This window comes from Rissa tridactyla, chromosome 7 (assembly GCF_028500815.1).
Source record: "Rissa tridactyla isolate bRisTri1 chromosome 7, bRisTri1.patW.cur.20221130, whole genome shotgun sequence".
NCBI lineage: Eukaryota > Metazoa > Chordata > Aves > Charadriiformes > Laridae > Rissa > Rissa tridactyla.
Window position 1 is genome coordinate 22,126,059 of NC_071472.1, and position 24,957 is coordinate 22,151,015.

A 24,957-nucleotide genomic window follows, 5' to 3' on the forward strand; every position below is an offset into this window, starting at 1 on the left:
TGGGCTATACAAAATGCGGTCTGTGTAAATAATTATACCCTGGCATGACTCCCCTTGCACAACACTAACAGATGCTATAATTGCTATAGGTAGGCTTCAAGAGGAACCTGTTGTCTTTTACTGAAGGATCGTAGAAATGAGCTGTTCACTTACTGATGGGTACTTAGAAAAAGCGTCAGTGCTTAAAAGTAAAGCCCCTCCACCCCATTCTGCTCCAGTCTCCATGGTATTTTCCTTTTACCTCTGGTTCTTCATATCTGTTTTTTTTAACACCTCCCAACATTACTGGCTGCTGCCAAAGAAGTGGTCCAAATCTAAGTAGCCATCCTTTAGCAACTCCTTTCAGTCAGAGCAGTTGATATATAGGTCAGTCAACCTACCTGGAGTTGTTAAACTACTTCTGCTATTTGCAGGTATAAGCCACGGCTCATGTTTGTACATCTCCACTAACCTTAAATTAATTCTAATTGGATTTCACAGGTAAAAATTACTATAAATTGACTAATCTCTCAACCTGTTATCTGTAAGGTATAATTAAAAATAAATTGTGCATTCGACTTTTACTTATATCAAAACCAGCTTAAATTCTTTTAAGTAGGTATTTAACAGTAGAAAGAGAAGAAGGAATTTTCATTACAGCTGCAAAATACCCAAAATCCACAAAAATAAACTTAAGTACTAGTCTTAAAAGGTCAAGCCAAGTTATTTATGGTTCCAAGTGAGCTATGCATCAAAGTAACAGGGAAGAATTAGAGCATGAATTTGAGAAAAAGAAGTAGCTGTTCTCTAGTGGGAATTCCACTTCAAGTGTTTTAACTTTGTACATCAGCACCTTGGCAACAAAATAAATCTTGCAAAACCCAAAAGGTTAATATCAGAATGGCACTTAGTGTTTCAAGCTAAAAACTGTTCCAATGCCATGCTGTCATATCAGTAGCAAGGCATATTATTTCTCAGATTAATCTTTGTTTAAAAAAAAAAGTCACCAAGTATGTTTTAATCTGTCATAATAATAACAAAATTTATAATGGTCTCCTGCTGTTCCTATTGCCTGAATGAAATCCACTGTACATTCAATAATTCCTGTTTGATCCTGAATTGAACAGGCTGTGAGCAGATTTCATCTGTCTTTGTAACTTACCTATCTAGAAAAGCAGTAGAAAAGATACTGCTGGTTTTTGTTTGGTCGGTTGGTTGGCTTTTTCTGTAGGAAATATTCTAGTTAAACACCTGGTCTGAATGAGATACAAGGTGAACTCATTGGATGCACAAACTGTGTCCTACGAGGATTCTGGATTTTTGAATTGCCATGGTGGTATTTCCTGTATCATCATGGTATGCAATATCTAGAAATGAATGGGAAAATGCACTCCATAGTAGTGGTCATGCCACATGCACAGCTAGCCTAAAACATAACCAGGGGAATAACTAACTACTCATCATTGCAAACATTTGTTAACATGTATGTCGTGCTAATTACAGTGCTGTGATACTTTTTCATATGAAAAAAACATTAGCAAAATATCTGTTGAAATAAATAGGAATTCTAATGAGTAAAACTAATAAACAATATGATAAACAGAGTGTGTGATGGGTCATAATGTACAGTTGTGAACTGGGATGAAAAGCACTACTCTCCAGAGATGCTGATGGCTTTTTCCATCCAATTTCAAGTGATTTCACAAGTGTCTCTGCACAGTCATCCAGAAACACCGGGATGGCCCCATACAGGGGCTGAAGTTAACATTATCTTCTTTTCACACTTTGAAATTTTTCTCTCTAGTTGAATAAATAAATATCAAATACAGATGTGAGCACTGAAAAGAGAGATAAACACATGCCCTAGGACCCTACAGTGAATTCCAGTAAGTATTTATGGTTGTTATAAATAAACTTTTGTTCATTGCTTCTGTATGGTTAGATGGTAGGCAAGATTAATCAAGAAAAGGGAGAGTTCTGTGAGCCTTTGCTTTAATATTCTATCCGTATCACCCACAAAGTGGTTCCCCTGCTTTCTCTTATGCAAGAAATACATTGTGAAAGGCCTTTCCAGTTCCTGTGGCCACAGTCTTTCTCCATTGTTCCTAGATAAAGGCTGAGAGGTCTGCAAAGTCTGCAAGACACCTTAAGGGTTTCTGGTGAAACTAGTTATTGGTCAGTCTGGGATTCCTATCGGAGGCTCTAAATTCAAGGAAGCAACCCAGTTGAAGAAAAGCAATGGGCTGAACTACATGCTTACACTCCTCCTTAAACTGAGAGCAATAGCACTTTATAGTCCTACAGAAGGAAATGTGGATAACGTTCGTTGGGAAGAGATCTCTGTATTGCAAACAGAGGACTTTTTTTTTCCCCTTGCAAATCTGTCCTGTAAAATTGAACTATCCCATTCTGCAGCTATGCTAACATGCTCAGCTATATTTTTGACCTATGTTCTTGATTTAAAAAAATAACAGTGATTACAATAACATGTAGCATTGACAATAGCATCAGGTCTATAAAAGGAAAGAGTTATTGCCGAGGTGTCCGTGTTCAGATTATAGAAGTTTCAACAGTTTTAGCGTGGCCTATCTTTTATCTGGGGCCATGGGCTACGTGCCCAATAGCAGTTGGAGCACATCTTTCAGTTGAGTTTCACTGGAAAGGATCCATTTCCCATACTCTGAGACAGTAACACAGTGGAAACCAAAGCACAGTAAGAAGAAAATACTGAGAAATTTGTTCCATAGGTACACTGCTGATCTGAACTGATCAGAAGACATATCTGGTGTTATTGAGTTCTTCATTCACATTTTTGGGATTAATTTCTGAGAACCTTCAAGGCAGACTGCTGAATTCATCCTCTCATTTCAAAGCTGTGGGGATTTTTCCCTTCACTTCCCCAGCATATTGGTCCCAGAGTACAAGCCCACGTGTCTGTCACAACATCATTGCAGATATTCAGACAGCTTGGAAAGCAGATGCACATTCCATCTGCCTGACTGCCTTGGCACCAGGCAGAAATGTTTTAAATTTATGAATAATGAAACACAGATGTTGGACTTTGCTCATATTCATCATGGCTTGTTTTTTTCTTGTAGCCTCTCTCTTTTGATGGACGGAGACCTTCAAGAAAAGGAATTAATTTTTGGCAATGAAGGTATTTAACATCTTGCAGGATGACATTGGCCACAGACCTCCCAGTGTCTAGAAAACCTCTCTCAAAAGGAATCAAAGGTTAGAGTCATTGGAGAATGCACATAGGAGTGTCTCACCTGCTGTCTAGTGAAAGTCACAGTCCTTTGCATGAAGTCTAGGCACTCAAAAAGTGTTTTGAGGTAGCACACCTGTGGCTAAAAGGCCAAGCACATTGGCTAGAAGCCACTAAGTGGATCAACAGGGACTGGAACATCTTTTGCTCTGCCCCTCCCTGGATCTTAGCTAGCAAACTCCAAGCTGCAAGTAAATGTGATTCAAAGTCCTGAGTAACACCCCAGAGAGAAAAGTCTAAGTCAAAACAACCCCCCAAAAAACCAATCAGCAAACAGTCAATCTTTTGTTTGGTAGATTGCTGCCACTGCTGTTAGGAGCACTTCCTCAACCCTTTTATAATCAGTAGCTCAGATGTTGGGGCAATCATTCATTCACTCTTTCCTGCCTAAAAGGTTTCGCACCTCCAGTTTCTAGAAGCGTCTGCCCTTTAAGTCATATATTCTTTGCACACACATATACCTACCATGACCTAAAGAAGTAAATGGGAATCACAACACAAGTTTTATCCTATCTCATGTGGGTACCCAAACTGCAAAATGATCGTGGCATCCCCATTTTCTTCCTAGTGAATGTGTCGTTACTTTACCCAATAAGAAATGGCATCAACAGAGGGGTTTTCTCTATCCTTCTAGTTCTTGAAAATTCAGGACACTTTCCTAGGCATTAGTTAGAGCAGTGCTGAATTTCCTCAGGCAGCCCTCCGGTTTCCCACTAACATGGCAAATGTTTCCCCAAAAAGCTGTTTTACAAAAGGGGAAGCATTCTCTTTCTATTATGACAAGTTTTTGAAAGAAAAAACAGTCATGGTTGAACTCTTGAAAAAGTTTCAAGCAAAACTGTAGATTTTGATGGTGACACATCCTTTAGTGAATGCCAAGGTTTAAAGCATATTCCTATTTCCTGCTTGTCTTCCAAACTTATTGATGCAAGTCTACTTTTTGCTGGCAGCTATGAACCCTGTTACAATTGTCTACCTCTCCCTGGGCATTCTGCAGGCAGCAAAGAGCTGCCTGAAATCTATGAACAAAAAAGTGAAGTATTTTTTGGATCTGTTCCAAAGCTTTCTCAAAGGCTTGGCCAACTCTGTAGAATAAAATTCTGCAGGGAAGGACCTCTGAATGTCTCTCTCTCCACTGTACCTGCACATGAGGTACATCTTGTCTCATCTAAAATAAACTTATGCAAGTATAGAAACCCACTCCCAACAGTTCTTCAAAAGTGAACAAGAGAAATAATGAAGAACACATGACAAATGCTAATGAGCCTACCCCTTCAAAGAGCTCAAATGATAGTATGATGACAGTGATATAAATATCTCTACTGAACAATTGTTTATAGGCAAGAAGGCTAACCCCATTTACTTGATGAGATATAAAGATTTGCCCAAAACGTGTCAAGTTCTGCATCACAGATTCACTCCCCTCTGCTTCAGAGCTAAAATACACTTTAAAATGTTAGCATAACATACCCCAAGAATCTGACTGAATAACAAAGCATAGAGTGGATTGACTGCTCCATTCACAGCTGCTGCCAGAGATCCAAGCACCATGTACGGCCATTCAGAGGCGTTGTATTTCAAAATTCTCCTAAATGGTACAGGCTTGACATCTTCCTCCACATCAACAGGCTCCTAAAAAAACAGGTTGGATTTATGAAGCAAATGTATCCCTTTGACAGTGAGATTAAGTAGTTAGCACAATCTGTTAAATGGCCATCTACTGCCCAAACAGCTGCTCTGGTTTTGTATGGGAAAGGGCAGAGATGGGTCTTGGCTGCTGTCTGGAGCTCTTTTGTAGGGCTATAAGAGTCACAAGAGGGTTACATAAATGACTACCTTTACTGTCCCTGGAGAAAAAGAGAGAGATTCATACCTTATGCAGCTCTACTGATTCCAACTTAAGAGGTTAATTAAGAACAGTTTAAGATTTTCTGCCACTGAAACTCAGGTTGTTCCCTTTTTGCTGCCTTCAGATGAGGTGTGATGCAATACCCAGTGCCAAAACTTAAACTTCTTCCTTAAAAGAGGCTTTTTGTGTCACTCATGGAATCTTTTTAAATATTAAAGTATTGTGGGTGAGCACACTGACTGGACTCTGCATCAAATTAACAGGTATGCTATATAATTAAGAAAAGGGAGATCTCAGAGTGATAGCTGGATTCAGCTATCAGCTTTATAAATGCTAATTATGCCTCCCTTCTGTGAAACATTCTCAGACGATATGCTGAATTCCCATAATTATTCCCAGTAAGAGCAGAATATTCATCACCAAATTATAATTTACCCTTCAGTTTGATTTGTGCAGAATTTTTCTAACACACAGTGTGCTGAGCCCCGCTCATCTCCCTCAATTCATGTGGCTGGAAATGCCCAGACAAAACAGACACTGTGAAGACCTATCTGCTGGAAATGTGCAAAGATGAAGCGGTGGAAGCATCTTGTATTTTCTCTTCCTTCTGGGCTAGTGCCAGGGTAACAGCACCAAAGCCCTCTATTTATTCACAGAATAGGCTTAGCAATAGCAAGAACAGTGACTTCTAACTGCTGCGCTCTGCACTGAACAACCATAGCCATGCAAATTGGTGCAGGGAGCTTCATAAGCACTTTGGAAACTCACTGTGTATATTCCTACATATTCTGCATAATTTTAAGGCATGCTGTCTATTGTCTATGCTAGTTGATTGCACAAGGACACTGTCAGTGAAAGGACTTTGGATTAGGTTGCATTGAGGGTCTCTAGTCAAATCTCCAGATGATTTTGAGACAGAAGTGAATTTACTTTTTATTGAACAAGAAGCAGTGTCATTTGTATCACTGAGTGGCTATTACATTTCACAGACTGAGTATTTTTCTGTTTGTCAGTTAATTCAGCTTTTATAAATCTGTCTTTTTCAACTTTACCAGCAGCTCATCCTCTGCTAGAAATTTTATATGGACCAATAAGCATAAGAGCCATCAAAATGCAGCCCAGGGTTTACACAGAGGATAAGAACTGAAGCTGTGGTTTTGTTTAAGTAGAGAAAAGGATCAATCCAAGAAGACGTATCTGCCAACAACTCCTATAAAAGAGGCACATATCTAGAGAATATCATTACCAAGTAATATAACCTGTTTATTTGAAAAATTAATAACAAACTGTTGGACCTGACCTTTTTTGCTTGTTCATCGTCTTCTCCATAAGAAGGCATACGGTTCATATACTCTGCATGATCATTTGCAATGGATAATGGAGGGTCGGGGACCACATTAGAGAGCTGAGATCTGGAACGCTGCCGAAGTGAAGCTCTGTAAAGAGGACAGAAACGGTCTGTTTTGCTCCATAACACAATACTTCCTTGTAAAGCAGGTGCAGTTTTTATATCGACTAAATCACGATTCACTGAAGCAAATCATAGGAGTCACATGGACTTTTTCTTTCTTTTTCTATGTTCTCTCAACTTCTTGAGAATAAAATACCCCACAACAGGGACACTTTTCAAAATCATATTCCACCCCCACCACTCAGACATTGCCTTATATGTACCTTGCACCATGTATTTGTTAAGCAAAATTGTGGTGTATCCTGCTATATTTGCACAAGCCGTTAAGACATCAAGTCAATTCACCGCTATCACTATTATCAAGTAATTCAGTTCAGCAAAACAGGATGCTGAAACAATCGACCTGCATCACTGACAAAACATGACCCTGCAATGTAGGAGACATGTATTCACTTGCATATGTCTGACATGGGCTTGTCTGAATGAAACAAGTGTCTCACTACAAGACAGTCTGGCTTGTAAAATGTTTTAACTTTCATCAAGTAAAAGCCATAATAAAAATGTCCTTGTACATTGCATTGCAAGTCATTTTTCAAGTGACTGGACTGAAAGTGCGTTAGGTAATACAAATATATGACTGTATGTTAGTAATATTAAAAATGGAACATTAACACAGTGGACCAGAATTGGAGAAGAAGTACTATGGATAGAAAGGGGAGTAAAATTGAGTCTTGCTATTTATCCATGGGCCTTCAATCAGCAACATATTACCCAAGCTATTTCTATCTGAGTGAACTCTGTCTTAGTAAAATGCTTGCAGTCCTCCACCCTCTTTTATGCAACATACAGAGAAGTGATTCATTAGCACTCTTGGGATTTTCGAATAGTGGAATGAAGTATAGAGATCTGGAAACATATTGAGATTTACAATCATTTTTAAGACTCACCGCAAACTGGCCCGATAGCTTCCTCTGCTGAATGACTGGACTTTCTCAAGATTTGGCTCACCTACATTATTTTCTGCTGTAAAATATAGTATATAGAGTTCTTCAGTTTGTGCTAAAATTGAATACAACCTAAGTCCACTGTGGTTCTGCAAAAAAGTGCAGTGTCTCCAAGTCGTAACTGGAATACTTTGTAGAAAGCAAGGAATGTAATACAACCTTGCTACTCAGCCTACACGTACCACAAGTTTTATATTTTTATTTGACATGATGAAGTTAACTGAATATTAACCCAAGGACCATCTCACTTAGGATGTAACTGCTAAAGACTGTTTCCCTATTTTAGCACTGTAATTGCTCTCTTCTTTTAAGATAATCATACCCAATCATAGAATCACAGAACAGTTTGGGTCAGAAGGAACCTTTAAAGGTCATCTAGTCCAATGCCCCTGCAATGAGCAGGGACATCTTCAACTAGATCAGGTTGCTCAGAGCCCTGTCCAACATGACCTTCAATGTTTCCAGGGATGGAGCATCAACCACCTCTCTGGGCAACCTGTTCCAGTGTTTTTCCACCCTCATTGTAAAAAATTTCTCCCTTATATCTAGTCTAAATCCACCCTCTTTTAGTTTAAAACCATTAACACCTCTCCTATGACAACGGGCCCTACTAGATAGTTTGTACCCTTCTTTCTTGTAGGCCCTCTTTAAGTACTGAAAGGCCGTAATAAGGTCTCCCTGGAGCCTTCTCTTCTCCAGGCTGAACAAGCCCAGTTCTCTCAGCCTGTCTTCACAGGAGAAGGGCTCCATCCCACTGATCATTTTTGTGGCCCTCCTCTAGACCTGCTCCAACAGGTCCATGTCTTTGCTGTGCTGAGGACTCCAGAGCTGGACGCAGTACTCTGGATGGGGTCTCACCAGAGTAGAGGGGGAGAATCACCTCCCTTGACCTGCTGTCCACGGTTCTTTTGATACAGCCCAGGATACGGTTGGCCTTCTAGGCTGTGAGCGCACATTGTCAGCTCATGTCCAGGTTTTCATCCACCAGTACCCCCAAGTCCTTCTCGCCAGGGCTGCTCTTAGTCCCCTCATTCCCTATCCTGTATTGATACTGGGGGTTGCCCTGACCCAGGTGCAGGACCCTGCACTTGGCCTTGTTGAACCTCATGAGGTTCATACGGGCCCACTTCTTAAGCTTGTCCAGGTCCCTCTGGATGGCATCCCATCCCTCAGGCGTGTCAACTGCACAATGCAGCTTGGTGTCGTTCGATGCCACTGCCTATGTTATTGATGAAGATATTAAACAGTACTATTAAAAAGTATAAAACAGATATTAAACCAACAGACCCCTGAGGGACACCACTTGTCACTGACCTCTATCTGGACATTGAGCTGTTGACCACTACCCTCTGGATGTGACCAAGGTATGGTGCTTCAGAAAAATACAACAGATCATTCTATTAGACCTCCATTTCCAGAAACTTTGATTCAAATCTGCCTCCAGTAAAATAAATAGGGTGGTTTCAGCATATTCTGTAATTTGCTTGCATTTCAAATGCAGCAGGACTGGACTGTCAGCACTAAATGGAGCTAAGAAATGACAGGGATTGCAGGTCATAATTAATTTTTCAGGGCAGATCTATATTAGGAAGGTCATTCAGTGCATAGGCAGTAAAAACACTTTGGCCAGGGCTATTAATGTGATACTTCTATGAATGCTAAAATTCAGCCATAAAGGTGGAAGGAAAAAGCAAAAAAAGAAGCAACTAGCCCTCATTTAAAAAGAAATAATCTGTATTTTGTGGAATTTTACATCATTTTCTAAAAGAAAACAAAACACTTACTTTCCGTTGCTTCTCTATTAAGCACTGCATCTCCTGTGCTTTGCAAGGTCACCAACATGAAATAAACCCCTTTCGTCTTCAAGAGTTCCTCGTGAGTTCCTCTTTCCACAGCCCTTCCATGCTCAAATGCAACAATGCTATCAGCAGCTTTGATGGTTGACAGGCGGTGAGCTATCGAGATTGCTGTGCGGCCAAGGCGAGCCTGACAGGGGACAACAGCAGCTCCATTCGCAGAACAGCAAACAGAAATGCTTGGAGCCAGCACTATGCAATTTAAAGTTTCATCAAATCAATAGGACTCTTTCTAGTGGCTTCAGCTGACTTTGACTTGAACTCCATCCATAGCCCATAGAAGAACATCTGTTTCTGAGCAAAAGGAGCTATAGATTTCTGTTAATGTCTCAAAGTAAGAAAAAATTATTTTCTGTTAATAATACTAAAGTTCTACTTGTGCATATGAAAGACCTATTAAGGAGAGCTTCTCAGTGCTTTGCTGCAACCCAGCAGCACCCTCTGCAGAGTACATTAAAAATAATTTCTGCCCTTTAAAGTGTAATTTATGCTATGCTATAGCAAACCTTATGAAGTGCTTCTTGGACAATAGCTTCGCTTTCATTATCAAGTGCTGACGTAGCCATATCCAGTAGCAGGATTTTCGGGTTTCGCACAAGAGCTCGAGCAATAGCTATCCTCTGTTTTTGACCTCCACTCATCTGGCTTCCACCCTCTCCAACATGAGTGTCAAATTGCTGTGTGAAGGAAAAAAATGAAAATGAAACAGATAACAAAAGAGTCTGTTAAGTTTCGGGTGAAAATATTGGTAAAATGTCTCTCAGACTTGTCCTGGGAGTAGACATAAAAAATTATTGTCTTTGAAAAAAACCCAAACATTGTTAGTGCATCAGACTCAAAGGAGAGATGATGAAATAACTTCCTTCAGCAACATCATTTTGGCTGAACTGGGGTTCCAACCCCAAGACAAAAGTATGTACTGATAAAAAGGTGAAATGTTCTGGTTTGGCTCAAAACAACTATATCATCAAAAGCTGAAATGAAGACGAAACACTTGCCCACTCTCCATCAGATGACTCACCAGTAAACTTTCCACAGAGCTGGACTTGTCTGCTGATGGCCTATGACTCATGAACACTTGTCTCTGTGATTCATGGACATCATGCGCTGGTGGCATCGGGTTCAGATAGAGAATTAAATAAACATAAAGCCTAGCATCTCAAGACCCAGGATAATTATATTCACCTAGAGCCAAACCTTGTTTATTCCTCCATTTCCAGGAAATAAACAGGGGCCTTTACACAGTCATTCTGTGAATAGTTTCCTGGAAGCCTGGAAGTGCATAGATGGAGGATAAAAAATGCATACTGACATTAGTTAATGGCACTTGAATCCTGTCAATCAGGTTCACTGTTGTAACATGTCCCTTTGAGAAGCTACTTGGCAAAATAACATTCTGGAAAAATAAACAGCACGGTATTATCAAATACGGGCCTAGTAAGGAGGATACCATAGGACCGATCAAAGCTGTGTCATCATAAGGGAAGGAACTGGGGAAGAGAGGACCTCCAGCTAACTTACAGGGCTTGTTCAAGGAGATGAGGTTGTGAGGATCAGTACAGACTGCTCAAAAACATGTGGTGGCTAGTGAGAGTCTGGGATCTAAATTGCTTTTGGCCTGAGCAGAAACAGATGTCCATAGCATGAAAAATACATATTTTAAAATCATGATATGATTATTAGCATGATATTGAATGTTGTGCATATGATTCCAGAGGAACTAATTCTTTTGTGTGCATTTTTTTATCTTGGTGACATACACGTAGTAAGACCTAATTAACTCTAGTCAAAGGATAGGTTGCTGCCTACTATGTATATTAATCTTCTGCCCTTCCACCTGAGCACAAATGGCTGCATGAGGGGAGGGACAAAAGGATTCCCTATTTTTCCATCAAATTCTGCCAAATGTTTTACAAGGCACAGCGTACCTGTGGCAAGTCCATGATGAAATTGTAAGCATTGGCCTGTTTGGCTGCTTCGATTATGTCTTCCATGGTAGCCTCATCCCGACCATAGCGAATGTTCTCTGCAATCGTGGTGGCAAACAGCACTGGCTCTTGTTCAACAATACCAATCTGGGAGCGTAGCCACTCGATATTAAGGGAACGAATGTCGTGGCCATCCAGGGTAATCTACAGAAGCCAATTAAAACATGGACAAAAAAGAAGGAAAAAAGTCAGGGACATTGTCCCCTCCAGTTCAGAGACAAAGACAGACACAAGGGAAATGAAGGTCCTGTGGTGCTGTGTTTCCATGACCAGTGTAAAAACCAACTTTCATACGTAAAAAATGCAATGCAGTGGCAGTAGTATATGATAGTTCTTGGGCCTAGGAGTTGACCTCTTTGATTTCATTTCCCAACACTTCTTTTTGCTTGGCCTCAGAAATAAAACCAGGTAGAAAGTAACCATCAAAATTACGATTATATGTTTACAATAAAATGGTTCTTTGTCTTTTATACATTCAAATACAGGTCACCATGTATGTGATTTGTGCCAACTAGGAACACGTAAATGGAATGAGACTGTTAATAGATGTAATTCATATTCTTAGCCAATCCATTACTAAATGGTAATTTCATATACTAAAGCAATATTATGGGATAATGATTAAATGTTTGATATTTTGTTTTCCAGAATGGAAAATGATTTCTCAGTCCTGAATTATTGTATCTATAGTTATAGTCTTCACTCTGATTTAGCGTGGAATTTTTATTTTCTCCTAACAGTTTTTCTCTTTCACATAATAATTTTTGATAAGACTGTTCAGCGTTCCCCTGAAATGCACAAGAGGATATTTCACTCATTAAAAAAATAAAAAAAGAAAAAAGAAAAAGTTAGGAGACTTCCTTCCCACCTTGGACACCTTGGAGAAGAAACCATGTCATTCTTTCAAGTCCCTAAGGCTAGAGAAACACAGTCTAGATTGGTACACTCACCATGCCATCAGTGGGGTCATAGAAACGCTGGATGAGCTGTACTGTTGTACTTTTTCCAGCTCCACTAGCTCCAACAAAAGCTGTTGTCTCCCCTGCTTTAATAACCATATTAAGGTTATCCAAAATCTGGAGAGGGGAAAAAAAATGAAAGAGAATCCATCCATTCTAATTCTCTTGCAGTCATATAACCAAGTGGGTATATTCCGTATCTTAAAATGGAGATTCAAAGCAATTTTACAAAATTCAGAAAAATATTATGAAGAAAGAGGAAAAAGAAAGCCAAATATTTTTACATTTTTTGAAAAGTTTCTAAATGCAGAGCATTTGATCTTTGTTTGTTCCTGTTGTTCATCATTAAGAACTAGCCAAGTTAATACCATTGGAGAAACTGGCAATAAATCCCCTTTAAAGAACACTGCACATGTATTATGAATGCCTTTTAAAGCATAAATATTAAGAATGTAACAGTGAAATTATGTAGAAAAATCTGATACTTCATATGCTTCTCTCTCTAGAAGCAATAACACACATTTGCTTGTACAATAATTTGCTTTTCCAAGGAGAATTTGTTAATTCAAACACAGTAGTAGAGAAATAATGGGGTATACAGCCAATGCTCCTGTACCTTTTCCTAGAATTTTAATGGGTCACATGGTGTATCCCCAGCGTAATGGAAGAGTTTTATAAAATCTCCTCGCACCATTCAGCTTATTACTTTGTGTCCTATCCAGGCACATGTTGATACCAAGTACATAATTGATTGAAAGACAAGCTGTGTGCAGGTGAATTTGTCTGAAAGTACTACGAGTTTATGTTCAGCAGCAAGGAATATGTATGACAAGGAATATGTCAGAATGGTAAAATAAGCAGAATGGTAAGTAGAAAAACCCTTTAGTAGAAGAATTATTTAGTCTATTTTTAAACAGAGGGTCTGGCTTCTGGAAAACAAACTACTGAAAATCTAGAAACTGCTGGCAGAACCAGGATATTTTGATTGTTTACAGTAATTGTGTTCACTGGATGAATGATGAATAATTACCTTTACGTCTGGTCTGGAGGGATAATGGAATGTTACATTATGAAATTCAATTTCACCTCGTACTTTATCCAGCTTGTAGCCATCTTCTGACATGCAGTCAATGGCGGGTTCCTAGGGTAGAATTTATTGTGTTATTTACTTGCTGTTAAACAGCCAACACTGCTGCAGTAGACAAATATTGCGAATACCACACAAACCCATGGCACTTCTCTTTGAACATCACTTAGCTGCAGTGAGCCAGCCGCAGGCTCTGCCCCAGGGCTAGCAGGCAAGGGACATGAGATTGAAGGCCACAGTGATGGGGAGGTTGTCACCGGTGGGTAGTACAGGCAAGATGAATGCGCCTTCTTCCCATTTTAGGCTTACTGCAATTACCACAGTCAACCTCTCAGCTAGTTTTTCCTGGAACAGAATAGCTGGCTGAGTGAGGCATTTTGACCCAGCTCCTCAGGAATAAAATGGCACTACTTTGCTCACATAAACATTCTCCTACAGCACTGAACAACCAATTAATTGCTGCAAATCAGCACGCTTCACCACTTTGGATTTCAAACATCCATCCTTGCACACCCAGTCAGGATTCAGGCTATAAATCAGATTTGAAGTTTTCCCATGAAGTGCTTTGGGTCTCACATCCATTTGGCCAGGCCATGGGTATTGTGGACTGATAGACATGAGCAGAGAACTAAGATAAATTTGAAGAAACCCAAAGAAATCAAATTTTCTAAGGATAGATTTTTGAAGCATGGAATACAGAGCATGAGCTAAAACTATAGCAACACCAATATTTGATAATTGAAACACGCATGATTTTTTATGTAGCCTAACAGATTGAAGAGAATTTTAATACAAGAAATGTGTATGTTCTAAGATGTGAAGGACAGCAAAAAGATTGATTCCTCTTTAGGAATATATCATGTTTAAATTTAGATACTAAACTATGAAGAAAAGTTTTACTGATCCTGCAAATGCAAAGCTCAGCATGGCTATAAGTTTAGTGCCAGAAAAAAATCTGTATCAGTGCAGAACCGTGTTCTTACTGTCTAATCACAAATCTACAAATGCAGCAAGCAGATGGATCTAATTTTGTCACTCCTTCTCTAGACAGATGAAATCTCACTTTAGTTTGCTTTTTTTACCCTAAGGTTATCTGACTCAGCCTTATCTTGAATTTTGTGATTAATGTTTACTGTTGCAAGTCTTCTGTGCTTTTTAAATTTTTCCCTAAAACCCACTTCCCTTATTCATCTGTTTTTCAGTTTATCTTAGAGCTTTAGCTTATGAATTGCATTTATAAGGCATATGCGTTATCATTATTGTAGAACACTGAAGGGTTACTAAGAAGTCCATTGGCATTATCACAACCCCTCTAGCCTTCTTTATATACCCTTATATAATCTGTAAAAGACAAGCAGCATTTTAATGTGTTTACACAGTTTTTAGCACAATAAAGCTTGTCAATGACTAGAGATACTATGTACTGCTAAGAAGTCAGCGGTATTTTGCCAACCGCTAAAATTTATACAGATACAGAAAGCAATTCTCATCAATTAATGCCAGTGGCTCTCAGACTTGCTCATATAACCTTATTTCAAACATCCATCTGTCTAGATGATTTTGTGATTAACATTTATGACTGCTGTATGACCAGTGCCTGTGCTCATTTGGTCTCATTTTAACTTGGAGTAGTTCTGGGACGGGTGACAGGGGTCACCTTTGCCACTAATGTCAGTGGAGCCACATCTTTTGATGCCATCTGGAGACTGGGAGCTAGAAGCTTACTGCAAGTTTGGCTGCAAGGTGACTGTTACTGCCTGCCTATACACTTCCCGTGGGACAGCACTGATCAGCAATTATACATAAGGAGAAATGGGAGTAAGAAACAGGAGCAGCTGAGGTAAAACTTCGTTATTCAGAAACAGGCCACTTATGAAATCTGTTCAACACCCTCTCTGAGTCCGTGTGCGTACCACTAGACCTTTCTATTGCACAGTCAATTTTTCTTTAATTGCGCTCGTTTTTCCTCATTTGAGGAAAACTACTAGCGGTAGTAGATAGAACTCCTACTGATTGAGGCTTATTTAATTATTTTTCCACTACAAAGTGAGACAGCTTAGAAATTCATTACTTACTTTATCTATTGTCTCAAAAATGTTTGCTGCAGCCCCACGGCCAGTGGCAAAGGCTTCTAGACAGGGAGATGCCTGGCCAAGATTTAAAGCTCCTACCAAAACACCAAAGAAAACCTGAAGAAGTGGAAAAAGAAATTAACAAAATATGACATCACATTTTATTACAGTTTAGAGCTTATACAGGCAAATCAAACTACAGTGGCTTAGTGACTTCTTGTGCATCAGCTGAGCTGCAGTGATTCACTATATAAGCATAATTAGCCCACAAGAAAGCAAACAAATGCATCTTAGAAAGAATTTTCACAGTTTTTCACAACTTTGCTTCCAGGCTGATGTAAATCAACTTATCTCATATTTGCCCTGACCTAAAACCGTGTGCACCCAGATATTTACTGAGGTAAATTTACTGAGGTGCCACTGAAATACCACACACGTGCAAATGCATTAGTTGTCTGGTTTTACAACCAGGAGTGACCTGTGTTGTAATGTCAGTGCTAACATACCAGGGTGTACCTGTTAGAATGAGCATTTTTTGCCTAGAATTTACTCCACTCTATTCCTCCTTAGTTTTTCAGTTACAGAGATGGTTTGGCAGAGCAGATTACAAAGGTTTAGATGTCTTTGGTGTAGGCTTTTGGTCCATTTTTTGCTTTGTTATGGCTGATAGTTTGAACATTCACCCTGAGCATTAGGAGGACTGGTATGTAATCCTTTGTTGTAGTTTGGCGATACCTGAGAATTCTGCTAAGAAGCAACAAAGGACTCAGCTAGCCTTTTGAATGCAACACAAACAATAGTCAGGATAAATGGGCGAGGTGTATAAGGAAACACTACTGTTGAGAAAGAAATAAAAGCACACAGCACTCAGTTTTCCCTTGCACCGCAGGGATGTTTACTGAGAATAATCCCATGGCTAAAGTGGAAGAATCTGCTGTGCACATACTGTGCACTGCAAACATCTATACTGAGGTATAGATCATGCCATTAAGTTCATACTCTGCTACAGATACATTTTCTTGTGTGAATGAGTCCCAAAGCAATTAGGTTATATGCATGTCAGAATCCACCATGAACATGAGGGAGCAGGTTCTGTACATTTGATGGAAGAAAAGAAGGTAATGCTTAGTGTATCTTGATGCAGCATGGCTGCTGCACAACAGTTTTTCAGAGACCAGGAAAAGCATATTTAAATGTTTTGTATCTACAAATCCTCCCCCTCCCCGACCCCCTGCCAGACTAGGAGTCTATGGTAGGAGACATGTCGTACAAGAAAGTTGACTGGAAACTGAGAGGAGGGAAGCATAAGGGAGAGTCTCTCCATTGACAGCTACGATTTTTCAGCTACAGGGTGGATCGCCACTGTTTGCCATTTGTCATTTGGAAGCCCTGAACTATAGTTACCATGTGCAAGGCAAGGAAATTGCTCGCTTTGTTTCTCACAGCACTACCTTGTATCAGCTACTGGTGTCAAGAGCAGTTGCAAATGATTTCCTGTGAGGGACATCCTCCTTGAACAGAATGACTCAATTTTACAATGTTCTCAGAGTAATTTACCAAGCTCCATTTAACAGGAAGTTTTGCACCTCATGCTGCTGGTGGTTGGGAGCTCTCGTGGTGAGTAACAGCCAGAGAGAGGCCAGAAGTAAATGTCTCATCAGAACACCCAGGACTTACCAAGTTTCAGGAAAAATTTACTCTGTGTCTGGAGTGGAGTCTGCCATTTGGGCAGTCCTGGCTTAAAGCAAATAACCAAAATCTCTGTAGGTGTTCTTTTTATTGCATTTATGTCATCAGTGTCTAAAGCGTCTGCTGAGCAGAAGTGGATGCATGACTGCCATGTGGGTTAGTAAGGTTTTTATATGCAATGCAGGAGCCACAGCGACATGTGTTTTTATCAGCATATATGTTTACAGGTTCTTTGTCATCTATAGAGCTAGGTGGGCAATTAGCAACAGAAAATGATGATTCAAAGGAACAGAAACTGTTCACGAGAGAGAGGGTAGATTTGATGAAACTTTCTTTGGTGAGGTTACCCTTTACCACAATGAGGTTTTTCATCACCAAGTAAGCTCTTCAGAGACGTCAATATCCCAGAAGCCACATGCTGTCCCACAAAATGGGAAAGCTAGTTTCAGGTCTCTGCCAATTCTGTAGCAGGCTCTCAAATGACAGCATTATTCTGATCTCAGTAGGCAGCATTTCAAATATTTAAAATAAACATGGATTATTTTTTTAGTCTTATCCCATTGTGTCATATAGTTTCATATGTATACTGAGTAATGATCTTTAAAAGACACATATAGTGTTTATTACCACTGAGCCACCAGATATCAGAACACTACAAATATGTATTCCAGAATTAACGTTTTAAGAAACAGCCCACAAAAGCTTCATCAAGCTAAAATGCGTACCTGCAGAAGAGTGCCGGGTGAATACTCTTCTTCTTCAAGGACAAGTTTAGAGCCATACCAAAAGGCTAATGCATAACACAGGAAAATTATAAGCCACATGTAACCAGTGAATAATCCCATTATCATTCCTTTTCGAATTCCCCAGTGCTGAGCAAACACCAGATTCTTATCGTATCTGTAGAAAGAGTGAAAAATAAAAGGGTGTGAAATGAATTTCACAGAAAATGCAAAATGAGCAAAGACCAACAAATTGAGGCATCTTCAATGACTGGCTGTCCTACAGTTAAGAGAGGGTCCACATAAGGTGGATACCTCTCACTCTGAAGTGAGAGATCACTGCTTAAACCAGCGGTGCTCCCAGATCATGAAGTCCTTCTAGGTTCTAGTGCAATAAGCACAAGAAAAGCCACACTCACTGCAGACACCTCACCGTGGGGTTTGGGGTTTTAGCAGTGTGACACAGGATTTGAGAATCTGGCCAATGCTTCAGAGCATGTCCTACAGCCATGTTATGTTTTTAAATGAATTTAAAAGAAATTTGCAGATTAACATCATCAAATCATTATGTCTTGCTGGAACTAGTTCTCTTACTTGAAAGTACCCAAAGTTTTTAGATGTGGTGCGAAAGTGATACATCAGAAAATGTTTAGGGGAAAATTTGACAGTATGTTCTTACAAGCGGGAATTACTTGAAGATAGTATTGCTGATGTTTTATTTCACTGGTTGACTGAATTATGAAACTGGTTTTTCATATGTCATGTTATTTGGAACCTGAATTTCTGTAACATACATGCACGTAATTCTCAAAGCTAACAGAAGGTCATTGTTGTAGAATTTACATACTAATTGCCATGACTCTGAAATGCATTACAGTGTTTCATTGCTACAGGAAAAAAGAAATCAGAGACCTTACACTTTGTTCAAACAAACCTTTCAACTTCTTTCTTCTCCCCACCAAATGCAGCCACTGTTCTGATGGATGAGAGCACTTCATCAGCCACAGCCCCAGCTTTTGCATAAGCCTTTAATTCTCGGCCTGTTAGTTTTGCCACAGCCTACAAAAACATTAGAAGTGCTGGTTACACCTGAACTGTAGGTGCAGACAAGTAAGCAGGGCTAGCTGTCACACTGTGCTGTCTGCTCTGCGTGAGGTCACCTCTTCCACTCCCAGCAGACTTTTATTAGACACACTGAACACTCAAAGACTTCTGTCTTCTGGTATTAGGCCATTTACATCTGTGGCATGTGTTTTGCAGAACAGTTATCCCCTTGGCCAACAGCTCTGCTCCAGGTAGCTAGAAAGAGCAGCTGACAGCGTCTGCTTTCCCTCCATCCCTCTCTCTCTGCTGCTAACTGGGCGTAAGCAGCCTGCAGACTGAGGGTTTGTGCATGGTGTGAGGAAGGGGGAGCTTAAGCAGCAAAAGCAGGCCTTTAGCAGCTGTGTCAGAGCCCAGCTTCAGGAAGAAGAAGTAATGGTACTGATGGGGGAGGACAGAAACAGATGTGGCCACCACTGTGCTTTCTTTGTTTCTTAGGCTGACAGCAAACAGGTCCCTACACAGCAGCCCAGAGCACGCTGGATGCCAAAAACTCACTTTGGCTCAAAAAAATGTTCAAATTAATGGAAGAAAATGTAGTCATGTACAATTCTACACAAAGCTACCACATTGGCATGGGATTTACATATTACTAGAAACTGTAGTGTGCTTATTTTCTTTCTTTCTTCCAATACCCTGCCCCAGGCGTCTATCAGCCACTTTTGGAGACAGGAAAACATACTAGATTGAGCTTGGGTCTGTTTTCTTTATGGTAAAAAACAAAGACTTGGGCTGGAAAGGCTTCTAAGGAGGAAACACTTGACAGTGGATAAGTGAAAGACGGGGACAGAGAAATAAGAATGGAAAGAGGGGAAATTACAACCATAAAGGGGAATGAGCTCAGAAAGAAATTGCAAATGAAGGAAAGAGGCACTTGGGGGTTTATTTAATTTCCTGCCAGGATTCTACTCTCACAGTTCATACTGAGTCATTATCCATGTCATCTACTTGCAGCCAGCACAAGATGCCAAAGGAGGGCAGGAAGACAAGAAATTAGTCAGAGTTACATTAGAGGTTTGATAGCAAAATGATAGCAAATCGTTCCTGGTGTGGAAGAAGTGAGATAGCCAAAGGGCTGAACACAACCAAAGAACAGAGTGTGACAGACTGCAGAGGAGGAGCAGGAACTGCCCAGCCCTGCTGGGTGTGGGAGAGGAGGTAAGAGGGCAGATGATCCTGCAGTTTCCTTCTTTGCTGGCCTTCCTCTGCACAGTGACGAGGAGTTTGTAGGGAGCGGATGGAGAAGCAGAACGGGAACAACTGGGAGAGGATGCAGCAGCTGCCAGGAGCAGGGACAGCTTGAGGTAAGTGTGAGCAGTTGTTTTCAATGATTTTACAACTCTGAAACCTGATGATCTCTAAAAGCCCCTGATCTCCATAGAAAAATCAAGCCCCGTGTCTAGTAACCATCTAAACCAGGTGTGTAGTAATAGAGAGAAGGTGTAGGCTAGGTTCTGATCTCAGCAACCGTAACATCCATCCACAGGACCAAACAGAAGGTATGCTTACGCTCCTGTCTTAGAAGCAGGACATATTATTCTGGGAATCAGAATAAGCAAAGCAGGACCAAAGTCCAGCTCCCTGTCCCTCCACGCCCAGTGCTGCTGTGACCATAATCTGCCTCTCTTGATTTCGAAGGAGTGTAATAGCCTTCTCTTCCACCAGACCTCCTATCTCTATGGCATGGCCTTCCTCATCATACCTCAACACGAACCTCTCACAATTCACTTACCAAGCCATAGACAGCCGCTCCAACCCCAAGCAGAGGGCTGACTGCAATGATAACCAAGGTCAATTTCCAGCCACTGACAAAGCCCAGCAGGAATCCACATACAAAGGTGGTTAAGCGCTGGATAAAGATTGCTACTTGGTCAGCAATAGCTTCATTAATTTTGTTAACATCACTGAGGGAAAAAAAAAACAAACAACAAAACACAACAAAACACAACAGAAGATTGGTGAGCATATCTTTCGTTTGTGTTGAAGGTCTTGGCCATGTTTGGGTTAGTTGCTTTCCCTTGGAGAGGGCCCTTCCTCACCCCTATTCTTTCCACCATCACACCTTCCAAAGATCCTGGGCTACAGTGAGAAAACCTGGTGCCTTTGCAATGGCAGAAGGCTTTTATGCATTAATACTGCAGAGAAGATATTGTCTTTTCTCAGGAAGAGTCGTCCTGCCAGCAGACTCATTCACTAGCTGGTTCTCACTACTGTGCCCCAGCTTATTCCCAGGATGGGGCAGAGACGTCCCAGCTGGATGCAGCTATCTGATAATGGAAAAACGGCATAGCTGATATGGCATCCTTCCCATCATGGGGCACGGAGAATGTACTATACCGTCTTGCTGAGGGGGCGGGAAAAGGGAAGAGGTCTGTAACTCTGAATTCTGCCTTCCACCACCTCCCAGTTTCTCTCTCCACCATATCAGGTAGTTTGCTCTCTAAATGGGAGGGAGAGTGGGAAAACTGAGGAAGGCTACTCTGTCACTGGAGGCAGTGGGAAAACATGACAGCTCTATCATGTGCCGGACAGTGGTGCAGCGGTTAACATCATTTGACCCCTAGGCAGCTGCAGAGTTCATTTATTCTCTCTTATGCATTGCCAGTAGAGAAAAAATATCTTAAAGCAAAACAGTCAATATACTTCTTCCACTTTTGGCTAGTACTACATCACCCCTGAGATCAGAAGAACTGGGAACTCCTGGAACAAATAGGAGCAAGTGGTGCTGAGGTTTAAAGTCCGAAGTTATTAGGTCATTGATATATCAAGTGAAATTACAGCCCTCTATTGAAAAATTTAGGAATGTTGAGTTGAACAACATGTTTATATTTCTTACGGAGGATGTTTTTTGCAGTCAGAAATCTTTTTGTATGAACAGGACAATGTTGTTCAAAAACCCAGGGAACTAAGTGTTACTTGTTAGACAGATACATACTTGGTTCCTATTTTTTTGCCAGAGAAATTCTTCACAGCAACTTACACGAGGCATTTTTTTCTTCATAAAAAGAACACCACAGAAAGTCATAGATACCACTGGGTGGTGAGTAAAGGCAAAGGAAATCCCCTTCAACTACAGAAAAATCATCTGCAGATGTGACTACTATTATACAGGCACGACTGAGAACAGGGAGCCACCTAGAGTCAGCATATTCACCTCGCAGCTGCATTCAGCCTGTAAAGAGGAACCACTAAGAAAAGGAGCAAGCCTTAAACTCCATCAGGGCTAAATGCTTACCCAGGATAAGAAGGTTTCTCCGTCTACTTGGGTCCCTCTCTAAAGGTAGGTGCTTGTACCTTCTTTAGCAGAAGATTAAGCAAGGCTCGCTCTTCTCTCTTAACAGCCAACAAAAGCAAAATGTGCCCCTAATACAATTTTCCTTTCTGAGAAGTGAGAGAGGGTTCAAACCCACATCTCCAGCCTCAGGGGAGTGTGCAGCGGGAGCCACATTATAGATTACTCCGAAAGGACTGGGCACAGGAGGAGAAGGGAAGGATAGGACAAGGTGCCAAAAAAACCCCACCCCACTCCAAAACCCAACAAAACCCTCCCCACGTTTAGCACCCACAAACAATTGTTGCTTAACAGTTATGGCACTCAGTTTGAAGATGGGCCGGGGGGGACAATCAGCCGTGTCCCTGCTCTCAGGAGCATAGCTGTATTTTCTATTGGAAGGTGTTCGTCAAATGCCTAGTTATTGGTACTCTCTTGTGTTTGGAAAAAAAGTGCAAAACGTTCTCTGTAGCATATGTTTTTTCTTGATTACTTACTCAGAAATTCGGGTGTTCAGTTCTCCTACAGATGTACAGTCAAACCAGCCTATATCCATTCGCATTACTTTCCTGAAATAAGCTTTCCTCATTTTCTGTATCTGACGAGCTGCAGCCATAACCCAAAGGCAGATCTGGGAAGAGCATAATGTGGCTTATAAATTGTAGTAAAAAGTCTTTCTACTCCCAAGAAATGGCAAAAAGCAATTTGGCTATTGATAAAATTACTATTCATGTAAAATACATTCTAGCTACACAGACATGATAGTTGTTTTATGTCTTTGGTCTCAAAATAATCCAACAATTTTATAAAGCCTCTGGATGAAACATTTGTCTCAGTTCTGATAGGCTGAGAGGAGATGCAAGTTAAATTCCTCGTGCTGTTACATGAATGTCATACAGACAAAAATTTTTCCATCTACAGCTGTAAGTAATATAGGGATGGCAGCCATCCTACCTCAGGGACAATTTTCAGGAAGGAGAATGACAAGTGATTTTTGCAATTATAAAAGCCTTCAAAAGCAGTGGACCCTTTAGCAGATTATGCAGGAATCATCCACACTCGCGGCTCATCTTGATCATGAGGATTGAACCATTACTACAGAATATGTAGGGTATGATTCTTCTCCAACACTAGTTTTACACTAATAGTGGTCTGTAATATCTGTATAATAGAAACACAGGGCTCGATGCAGTTGAGATGCCTACTGGGAATATGCATGCTCTTCAGCTATTATTTTGGGAGGGCATGTGGATTTCACAGTAACCACACTTAAACAAGTATTTCTTGTGGCGTGAAAGAAGCAGCATGCATTCATCTCACTGGGTAGTGTATCCCTGTACAAAGGCATGCATGCACAAATCCAAGGAGGTCTCAGATTGCCAGAGCTAACCTATTTCAGCCGATAGAATGAGAACTGAAAGCACCTGCTCTGCTCAAATGGACAGCTGACTAAGCAGTTAAAGGGAACATAATTATTATAAACTTAATTATTTAGTGATTTAAACTTTGAAATCAAAATAGGGAACAAAATACTGACTTGGAGGTATCCTAACACAAGTACAGCACAACCAATTCCTCCATAGTAACCTGCAAACCTGGTCATTTCTTGTTCAATGTCCAGCAGCCTGAGGGAAAAAAAACCCAAAAGTTAGCAATACTTTTTTAAGTTTCTCACAGATTTCTAATCTGGTGTTTCTTCAAGTCAGAGTCACGTCAGCTGGCAAGTCAGCTTGTTTTGCTAACAACAGAGGCGTTGTTTCCCAATACTAAGGCTCTTGCTAGCCACGGCAGGTTTGCTCGCTCTGCCGGTTGCACAGGGGTAGGGTGCTGACAGATAACCAGGAAACGCTCTGCTGTCCTGGAGCAGCCCTGCAGCCTCTGCGAAACCCCACCAGACTGAAACAGCACAGCTGAGAGGGTGTTTCCAGGAAGAGCTGCCTAACAAGTGTTCATTAGATGTTGAATGCACTTGCTGTGTGCTATTACACCAACTAATAACGCTCAATTTTAAACAATGTTTTACAGAGAAATAAGGGCTGCTAAAGTCAATTCAAGTATTACTTTGTACCATAAACTTGCTAATCTGACACGATCATTTCTTTTAGCTCAAGTAGGAGTATTAAATTACTTCTAATATTAGTGAAGGGCATTGAGTTGCTCCTATTGCTTTTAGATTACTTTGAAATAGGCATTTCAGGTTATTATCGGTTATGCTTTTAGACAACATTTTTAAAACATTCTGCAGACAGCAAATTTTATTCTGTTTACCCCGAATTTGGTACGCTGAAATTTTAAGCCAAAAGGGAACACTATGCACCTGGCCTGATGTCTTGCAAAAAGCAATCACGGAAACAACTCAAGTGCCTGACACAGATATCCAGTACCATTTTTAATGCTCTAATGAATCCTGCCTGGTGCATAGTTGCTGCTTCAGAGGAACAGAGGTCTGTAGCAATTCCTGTATTCTATCTGCCAGCCCCATCTTGGAGGGCTGGTTTGGACAGCCTGGAGCAAATAATTTGGCCCGTCACCTACATCTAGGAATGCAAATCACTTCCCACATGCTCTGAGTTTCAGAGACCTTTAGATAAGTAACTTCTAATTCTAATTAAATGTCATTCAGAGATGAGAAAACTCTTAGAATAATGCACTGAAAAAGGAGCCTTAGGAAAGGTTACAGGTTCAAATTTGGCTTTGACAG

General features: G+C 40.5%; 2 protein-coding genes across 7 annotated transcripts in view; one reads left to right on the forward strand and one right to left on the reverse strand.

Annotated features, from left to right (window-relative positions):
* Positions 1-24,957, reverse strand: part of ABCB11 (ATP binding cassette subfamily B member 11) — a 51,497-nt gene that overhangs the window by 13,116 nt on the left and 13,424 nt on the right. For both annotated transcript variants that reach the window (XM_054208481.1, XM_054208482.1), the window contains 14 exons: positions 23,794-23,881; positions 22,754-22,887; positions 20,718-20,889; positions 18,819-18,943; positions 17,888-18,062; positions 15,477-15,590; positions 13,345-13,455; positions 12,306-12,431; positions 11,296-11,499; positions 9,874-10,044; positions 9,296-9,497; positions 7,455-7,530; positions 6,397-6,532; positions 4,718-4,879 (listed from right to left, as the gene is read on the reverse strand). In XM_054208481.1, coding sequence (XP_054064456.1) covers positions 4,718-4,879; positions 6,397-6,532; positions 7,455-7,530; positions 9,296-9,497; positions 9,874-10,044; positions 11,296-11,499; positions 12,306-12,431; positions 13,345-13,455; positions 15,477-15,590; positions 17,888-18,062; positions 18,819-18,943; positions 20,718-20,889; positions 22,754-22,887; positions 23,794-23,881 — 1,996 coding nt within the window. The remainder of the gene's footprint in view (positions 1-4,717; positions 4,880-6,396; positions 6,533-7,454; positions 7,531-9,295; positions 9,498-9,873; positions 10,045-11,295; positions 11,500-12,305; positions 12,432-13,344; positions 13,456-15,476; positions 15,591-17,887; positions 18,063-18,818; positions 18,944-20,717; positions 20,890-22,753; positions 22,888-23,793; positions 23,882-24,957) is intronic.
* The window catches only part of DHRS9 (dehydrogenase/reductase 9), a 31,210-nt gene continuing 26,188 nt past the window's right edge, over positions 19,936-24,957 (forward strand). For 2 of the 5 annotated variants that reach the window (XM_054208485.1, XM_054208484.1), the window contains exon 1: positions 22,059-22,265. The gene's annotated coding sequence lies outside the window, so the exon portion shown is untranslated. Of the gene's footprint in view, positions 20,290-22,058; positions 22,266-24,957 lie in introns of those variants that run through there. The other 3 variants (XM_054208486.1, XM_054208487.1, XM_054208489.1) reach the window with 3 other exon arrangements.